The sequence below is a fragment of the Chaetura pelagica genome, unplaced genomic scaffold, assembly GCF_000747805.2.
Source record: "Chaetura pelagica isolate M959 unplaced genomic scaffold, ChaPel_1.0 scaffold222, whole genome shotgun sequence".
Taxonomy (NCBI): domain Eukaryota; kingdom Metazoa; phylum Chordata; class Aves; order Apodiformes; family Apodidae; genus Chaetura; species Chaetura pelagica.
In genome coordinates, this window is record NW_009952711.1 from 1,870,924 (window position 1) to 1,880,232 (window position 9,309).

The following is a 9,309-nucleotide window of genomic DNA, read 5'->3' on the forward strand; positions in this document are numbered from 1 at the left end:
ATCAAGAACAGTATTGTATTCCCTCTTATTTCTTAAAGAGAACTAAAAAAAATTAAGAATCCACTGTCATAGTTTTAGCATACAGCCATGATGGATTTTGTAATTCTGTGCTGCCTGAACAGTCACTGGGGTAAGGCATTAGCACATGCAAGATAAGCACACGTCTTAGGTAATATTTGAGTGACAGTAAAATTGAACACTCACCACTGCAGGTATCCGCAGGATTTTCCTGCATCTCAAAATGCCAAAAAAAGAATGACAGTACTACAGACACGCAGGAATTATAACTTTCAATATCTTAGTGACCACAGTATATGGTGTTCCTCGTTCATAACAATGAATACAGAAGTTGGTATAACCTCAAAGTCTTGGAATCTGCTTTAAATATTGTTATTATTTCTCCGTATTTATTATGGTCACAGTAACAAAATGTCATTAGCTCTTATATCTCACTCTATTTCTTTGATTATATACACACAAAACTAGTGTACTAGTGTGTATTTGGGAATATTTAAAGTGTATAAGGGAAGTTTGAAAAGGACAATGAACTTTATCAGAACTGAAAAAAAAAAGGCATTGGAAAAAGGTAACTGCTATAATGGTAAGTGGTCAAGGAAGAAGTGTTGACATCCTGCAGAAGACCACTTTGCTGTTATGTCAGTGGTTTCCAAACCATGAGGTAACAAGTAATTTCTCTTAGAGTTCTACACAGATTTGTCCAGCCTGCAATACAACAGAGACACTGTAACACTATGCTACATTTCTGTTACAGTTTTTTTTGCTGCTGGAGTTCTTGGGTGATTGTACCAACCTGAGCAATGCCACCCACAAATTTTGTTTTGACTACAACGTCATCATCCTCTGCTTTCCCAAACGCTGCTTTTTGGGCCGCCCTGACGAGATTGTCTGATGCTCGCTTGACAGCATTTCCTGCAGCCTTTGAAAAAGGGAAAAGAGATTTAGTAATAATAAAAATGTGTAACTGAGATCACCTGAGCATCAAAACTAAACCACCTTTGCTTGACTACACAGGGAAAGTGTAGCTTGGTTTGGTTTTCCTAAGTTAATCTTTCAAAATCAATGATACAGAAAAAAACCACAGTTCCTTTATTTAAGCAGCTGGAAGCTGGAAAAGTCTAAAAAAAATCCCTACAGTTTGAAATATAACAGTGGATGAAATCACAAGTTCCGTTATGCACAACACAGATCAGATTTATTTTTTGAGGAAGAAGACCAGAAAATGGAAGTAGCATATAGAGACACATATTAGGGCCATTTAAATTTTCAATTAATGGACCTTCATCAGGGCAAATTAGCAACAACCAAGTTTCTCTCACATTTAAGCTTTTTTTTTTCCCCCAAAATTCTCAGAGTTCTGAAGATAAACAGCCAAACATTCGTAGTACATCATCTGTTGTCTAAACTGAGTAGTGTCAGCAACTGCACATCTAAAAGAAAAAGGTAACTAAGGCCATGCTTCCAGCTTCATCTCCTTTTCAACCTAACCTTCTTTGCACCTGAAATGACCAAAGGACAAATTATTTCAAATTCACTCTGCTCAGTTGGGAGCTCATTCAATAACTATGGAAACATTTTCCATTTGTTTCAATAAGTTTTGGAACAGACTCTGTAACAGGGTGTTAACCAAGTTAGCATTCATAGGAAATGCAGTTAAAATATCTTCCCCCAAAAGCTTGCAGTTGTTTGTGGGGTAGGAAAGAGAAAACTAATACACTCAAACTCCTGAACCTAACCTATTGATTAAAGCTACATGAAAACATCTGTGCTAGGGACCAAGCCAGCTGAAAAGCCTCAGTAGTTCTGGAAAATCCACAAGTAAAATTATGTGGTAGACATCAGCTTGCTGTTTTTGCTATGATAGAAGACATTATTTCCAAGTGCTTTTCCCTTCATTAGTAATTTTGGACTACTATGAAGCTTTGCAAAGCGACAGAGTTCAGTTTCAGCCCATGCTTGGGCTCATTTCCTTTTCCCATTCCCCTCCAACTTTTCACATTGGATATCTATTTAATAATATTTGCCTACAACTGAGTACCCTACATTTCCTGGCAGAGCCAACACAGTCTCTAATACTTGATTTTGTTCCTGTTTCTCTTGGTTGTTCTGCATTTAAAATTCCTTCAGACCCACCTTGGCATTTGGATATTAATGTGCAGGTTGTGTTACAGCCAAAATAATCTTCCAGTACTGGTACCTTCCCCACAGACCCTTGACAGTGTCAATCTATGTGAATCCACTATAAAGCACTAAAACCATCTCATTCCTAGAGGTAACATTAACATGCCACTGCTTTCTGTAGGAACAGATTTTTCACGCATACATCCATGACTTCTTTCCTCCTACATATTTAACCCATTTTTCTACTTTGAAAGAAATAATACAAAAAAACAACAACAAACAACCTCTTGCTCAGGTACTTAGTCATGTGTATTTCTGTTGGACTTGAGTCTGCCTATCCATACATGAACTGTTATATTAAGTGTCTGTTAATAGCATCCGTACAAATAAGAGGAAAAAAGGGAAATTTCACTATCACCCAAGATAGTTCATTTTCATACTTTTCATGGTGTGAAAAAAAGGAGCTGAACTCATTCTTACATGTCAGGCTGAGTCTGCAGAGAAGGCTTCAGCCATTGTTAAAATGAACACCCTTAAACAAAACTTCTGGAGACACTAAATTTTACCTATCGTAACATAGTGTTAATTCAGTAACAGATCAATGAAGCTCCACATGAAATGGATGTGTAATGTAAAAGGGAATCAGACTCATGTACAAAAGTTAAATTGGACTCTAGATGAGATGTTTCATCAGCTTCCATTCTTGTGTTTGTCTGACAATGATTCTCCATTTTAGAAATGTTCTATCTATAGTTGCTGTCTCTTGACTCCTAGAAACAAAGAAAAACTGACCAACAACCCAGATGGGCACTTAGATAAGTAGTTCATTGAACATCTGCATAATCATGCAGAGGTCAGGAGGATACTCATGTGCAACCAAGTTAAGTGTGCTTACCTGTTTACAAGCTCATTGGGAGTCTAACTGAATGCAGAATTATTGCAGAGAAACCAACTCTTGGTTGCTATATAAATGCATCCAGTACACATTCTCAGCTCACGTACTCCTGTGGTTTATCATGAATCTATCAACATTGCACCAAAACCAAGGTTTGGCACAGGTCAGTAAACGTTTTCATCTTGCAACACCTTTTAACAATGAAGAATGAAATAAGCAGTGAAGTGAGCTGTAGCTACTGCTGAGGAATGACAAATGCATGATCACTTCATCCTTGATCAATGAAAGTGCCCCAGAATCCCACAAGAAAAATGAAACAGAATTCTAAAAATTCAATAAACTATAAATAAAATGTGAGGTTTATTCACACATCTATTATGGGTTTTTAATAATTAAAGAAAGAACGCAAGTACCTGTAGCCTCCTCATAGCTTCAGAGTCATGATCAGCCTTCACTTTGCAAGCTACAAGCAACTGTGCAGTAGAAGCTGCCACCTGTTTGGCAGATGAGATGAGCTTCTCCTCACTAGCATGGCCCTGCACTGAGGCATTAGCTGCTTCACAGAGATTACTGGTTGCAGCTGCCACCATTCGGGCCTAGGAGACAGTAAAACACTAAGTCACTGTGTATTCTCACAGGATATTATTTCTTCAGAGGTGCTAGTTTTCCTTTAGAGAAGTAGTTACTCACAGCCGAAATAAGTCCCTGAGACCACTGTCCATCATCAGCTGCATTTGCAGGGATTGCTCCAACCTGAAAAAACAGTTCAGAGATGGCTTACAATGAAACAGAAAATACAGCTGCTTTGTTTTAGATTTAGACAAATAGTACTTCATGAAAAAAAGAAAACACCTGCACCCATGACTGTGCCCAGCATATGCAGGAACAGAAAATCCACCTGGAAATTAATTGTCAGAGTAAGTTTGCTTCCAGCACATATCTGTCTGCTCAGGTACTGTCCAACTTGCTACGCTGCTTGAATTGTTCCATCCTTGGAACATATGTAGAAGTCCCAGAGTAATGATCGTTACAGCCAAGACGTTGGTCTAAGAAACAGCTGAAGCAGTAGTTCCTAATCTCCTGGCCTTTCTGCCTCCACAACACATCTGGATTTACATTTCTGAATTTCTTCTGATTCTGGCACTATGGGAAGGTAGAAAGCAGAAAGCTCCACAGGGAAACCAACCTTCTAACTGCCTGTGTGCCTAATAGTGACATTTGAGGAAAACAGTCTGATTTTCTGCATGGATTATCCACTGAAGTGTTCACGGCATCAGCAATACTGGATACAACCAGGAGACAGTTTTCTTCCCATGTCAGATGAAAATAATGAAACAAAATTCTACAGTTGCTAGCATCCCACTGGACTGCCTGGATCTGGGACGTTTGGGAAAAGCTGGAAAATGTGAAATGAAAACATGGTCCAGAAGCTTGTTTTGTTTAAAAGGAAATGGAGACAGAGGCTTGAGCATAATGAAGATCCCAAGGGATCAGAATTGAATCATTACATGTAGCATCAATCAGCAGCAGATGTGTTCTGTCATAGCTAATAAGGAATTTTTTTTTTTAGCTGAGAAATCAGGTATAGAAAAGAATATGCTAAGATCCTGAATCCTTTAGGTTCTGCAGTTTTCTTGCCTAATCATTCCCAGAAAACATATTTTAAGTAGACTGTGTATGCATGTGTGAATGGTGTAGAAGATGATAAATCAGATCAAGCTTCCCAGACTTCACCTATACTGCAGAAATAAGTACAGTTGCCTAACATCGAATTAACTATTTTAGAACAATTCTATAGGAGAAAGTAGTTTCACTTACAATTGCTTTAGCAAATTCTGCAACATTGTGCCTGTTTGCCCTGAGACACTTTCTGAATCTTTACCAAGAAATGTCAGAAATGTATTTGGGACAAGAAAGCACCTGGTTCACACACATCCATGCACCAGGGTGAGAAGTTCCCTCTGCCTCCATAACAAATAGAAATGTCACTGGGGAACTTAATCCAACAGTTGTTACCATTTACTTTTCAGTATTGAAGCAACGGATGTGGAGCAGATCAAACTTGTCCTTCCCACCTACATGCCAGCCACCCTTTTCTGGGAGGAGTCCATACCACGTGCCTCAGAAGGTTTCTTTCAAAAGCAAAACGTTTCCCCAGTATCAGTAACAAACTTCCCAACCAGGTTGGAACCACTCAGTATGGGCAAGAATTTGGTCAGTCATTTTATAAGCCAGCTTCTTGTGCTTGTGGCTGACCTGGAGATCCAGGCTACCAGAAGAGACAGAAGATACCCTGTTACCAAAGCACTAGTAATTAGTAGAGAAAGAAGGAAAATGGGTTAGGGCTTCATTATTTCAGAAGTATCTTAATGGCTTTATTTATATGTCAGAAGTATCGTCAGAGGATGTGCCACAAACAATTCTGAAGTTTGTTGTTACACTAAGTTTTGATTTTGGTTGGGATTAATTTCTCCCCTTAAAGACAACGATGTTACTCGCAGATCCTCCACGCAGGCAAGAGACTATTAGTAAAAGCCATTCACTGCAAACATGCCTGATGTTTCAGCAAGTTACTACAGCAGAGTGACACAAAGCAAAATGGCTAAGTTCAGTAAAGCAGGCTGCACAGATCTGCTACTATGGCACTACCTGGGGCAGGTGTGCTTCTATCAGAACAGCAAGCTACAGCTTTCCTCAGACAGACAGATTAAAGCAGATCTAGTCATTATCTGAACTTGAGTGGAATAAGATGCAAGTGCTGTTAGCCTTGATCTGAAAGACAAAAATAAGCATGTATCTGTGGCAGCCAAGAAGCCAAAACTACCTAAGGGAGACCCAAGGCTAGTACCAAGATAGAAACACATTCTGTATTATTCTGTATAACTTTACAGTGGTGGTGAGAAAGTAAAGCAAGCTCTGTGCCGTCATGAAACTAAATAAGAACAGGTCTTAGCATATTAAAGCAGGAAAGTTAAAAAGCTCATTTTTTGACTGCCCTCACAGCCAGATTTCAATGGGTATTAATAACATGTTTTCTATGTTATTGATAAGTTCCATAACTACAGCTTACGGTGGGTCTTTCTGAACATTTACATCCCTATTGTTCTGAAACAAGTGCTCTCTGCTCCCCAGAAGCTCTGAGGGAATCCTAGCTGAAGTAGAGAGCATGTGACAGAATCCATGACACAGTTTGCCCAGAATAAAGAACTGGATGAAATTGGAAGCCATAACTATGCAATAATAATGATCCCATATTGAATTGTTCTCATAGGCAACATATCTGTATGATGTTCAGGTTTTAAGTTTCAAACTACATTAACTGGGAAAAAAACAGTGACAAATATGAAATTAATTATAAAGACCTTGATCCTGACCAGATCAAAACACAACACGTAACACACTTTCTGTTGGTCCCAACTTCCACTTGAAGGTACTGAATTTGCATGCAGGCCTGTGTCCCCATTGAATCAGATAATGAAACATTGAGGACACAATTAATAAGGCCCTTTGCTATTCTGGTCCAGAGTGGTATTATATACTGTGACATTTGGTTTTGAATCCCCAAGCTGTCTTGTGGGACCACACATCACTAGCTTGAATCACAGTTCTTCATGAAATGAAAAAAACCACAACCTCACAAACACAAAACCTCTCCACAGCTGAAACATCTGAAGAGCCATATACTTCATTACACCTGCAAGATTTAAATAAACATAATTGTTTGGTTTTGTTGTTTTTTTTTTAAAACACAACCAGGCCTGGAACATGTATTGTGATGAGAACAATGAAAAGGTTTACGTTTTCATTAGTCATTCCCAAGCTCCTTTCCTACTGTTTTAGCACAGAACACTTACAAAACTAGATTAAATTTTTATGCTTCCCCATTACTCTTCCTGCTTGTCCTGTTTACCCACCTTTCCCTGTGCCACCAGTTCTCTCTGGGCTGCTGAAGCTGACTTCACGAGGGCACTGGTAGCAGCTGCAATGGATTTAGCTGCTTCCAGGATCTGTTCTTCAAAATCCAGAGTCTCATCTGCTTGCTATAACCAAGAAAGAATAATGTTACAAGTTATTCACCTGAAAACTTGTATTTTCAAGCTTGAGAACATACACAAAGTGAGACAAGACAACTCTGGAATACATCAGTACATTCAGTTATTTTCTGCAAAGGAGTCAACATAAGTGAATTTAAATATTAAGATGCCCTTGTGGCTGCTCAGATGTGAGTCTGAGTATCACACAAGATACTTAAAGATTTGCCTTCACCTTTCTAATACATTGCCTGCACTGGGGAAACTCAAAACTACATTCAGAAAAGTGCAGGTCTGCGAAGAAATTGTTTTTCCATATCAAGATCACCTTTGTAGTGCTATAATACTGGCTTTCCAGGATTGCTAAACTAGGCAGAGCATTTTCTAAATACATAAAGCATTAAAAAAAGAACAGTGATACATGTATATTGCCTTTTTCACCTGTACCAAAAAATGCACACAGACACTGAACAAGTGCAGGGATTTAACAGCTTTTGGTAAGAGCTGCCATTTCACAGAGAGCAGCACTGTGAAGCAGTCCAGTTTAGTCATCTTGGAGATAGGAAGTTCCAAAGGTCTGCCTGGGACACTTCAGTCATCCAAATGTGTCTTTCAACAAGCATGTGCAAAGAGAAAGATCAGCTTTTCCTAATGAGGTTTCTTGCTATTTAAAATACAAATCTCTTGATCCATAAATCAACTACTTCCCTGACTTTCTAATAATTTAAAGAAATACTAAAAACAAGTATCCATTTAAGCACCCTCACCAGCTTCTAAACCGTAACAAAATAGAGACAATTATTGTTATTTTAAACATAACCATGGCTTAGCCATGTATTCTGATTGGTTTTTATACAAAACAAACCAGCAGAATTGATTTTGTTTCTGATCAAAAGTCTACCAGAATCCAATGCAATATGCCCAGTGGGGATAGTGGATACAATACCAGAACAGACTACCTTGTGAGAGATGAGGCTTTTGAGATACAGGGTTCACCCAGCTTATGCAACCACAGCATTCTTGTATCAAATAACTAACTTTAGGGACACCAGCTAAGTGGGCTTTGAGATAGGAAACTGGAGACTTCATTTGCAAGGCTAAGCACACGCACCTAGATTTAAAAGTGAGGTTTAGTTCTCCTCTTACTGAAACTCTATTTAATAGCAGTCCAGAATAAAATAATAAAACATAATTATGAGTAATTACAAATTTTTACAGTGCTTAGTCCTACAGCATTTCACATAACTAAAACAAAGTGCAGGAGATGAAACTGTAGCATCCATAGACACCAGAAAAACTGAATGATCTGAAAAAAACCAAGCTGATGTGAAGTTTTTTGGCACTTAAAGTTTTTCTCATCCTTTAGGGAAAGCCACCTAATTCAATAAAGTATTTCTCTTGCCTTGATGTTGGGCTAACCCCGTCCACTGAAGCATGTGTCTTTGTAATAAGAGAATAAGAACTTGCTTTGTAAAGTAAGCAAGTCGTGTTTCACATGAATTTTTGGCAGTGCTTGCAATGTAACATCATTAGCATTATTGTATCTAAGTGTAAGCACGTTGGTCCTCAATTCATGCAATAGGCTGCAAGTCTTAGTTATAAAACTCTTACTTCAATCACAACAACATAAAACTAAAGTGATTAAATGGAACTTAGACTATCAGATTTCATAATTAAACTAGATGCATTGTTAACTTACATTTTGGTTGACTAAAGACTTAAACTGAAGTATCAACAAAAGTACCACTGGATGACAGTCAATTTAAGAGACTGATACTGCACTTTGACTTTTGTCCAACTCCGTTACTGAGAATTTTTAAATTTTCATTTCCAACATAACAGAATAGATCATGTGCAGTATTCTTCATATGTCAGCATTGTCAGGAATTCAAACTTACGTGAGGATTTCAGTATCTGCCTATTTATTATAAAGGAGGTGTCATCTTTCTGTAAAGTTTGATAAAATGCCCATGTCCATATCCTGATCCACTAGGCAGTTATGTATGTGCCCAGATGGTATTCAAGATGTGAAAAAGCAGTCACCAAAAAGAAGCTGAAAAGTAGCTGTTTGAACTCAGTTCAGTGTAGAGAGTGGGCAAATACTGCACATTAGTGCTACACAAAAATTATTACTTTCAAAAGGAATTCAGAGAAATAAATTCTTGCAGTACTGAGAATACTATTGTACAATGGCTGGATTAATTTCCATACTGGAGCAGCTGGGAAAGCTCAGCAGGAAGACAA

At 38.2% G+C, this 9,309-nt stretch overlaps 1 protein-coding gene across 1 annotated transcript in view; it reads right to left on the bottom strand.

The window, feature by feature from the left end:
• The window catches only part of TLN2 (talin 2), a 93,445-nt gene that overhangs the window by 606 nt on the left and 83,530 nt on the right, over positions 1 to 9,309 (bottom strand). Inside the window, exons 50-53 of the mRNA XM_009994513.1 lie at positions 6,949 to 7,074; positions 3,725 to 3,787; positions 3,448 to 3,630; positions 812 to 937 (exon numbers count right to left, since the gene is read on the bottom strand). Of these exons, the coding sequence (XP_009992815.1) occupies positions 812 to 937; positions 3,448 to 3,630; positions 3,725 to 3,787; positions 6,949 to 7,074 (498 nt within the window). The remainder of the gene's footprint in view (positions 1 to 811; positions 938 to 3,447; positions 3,631 to 3,724; positions 3,788 to 6,948; positions 7,075 to 9,309) is intronic.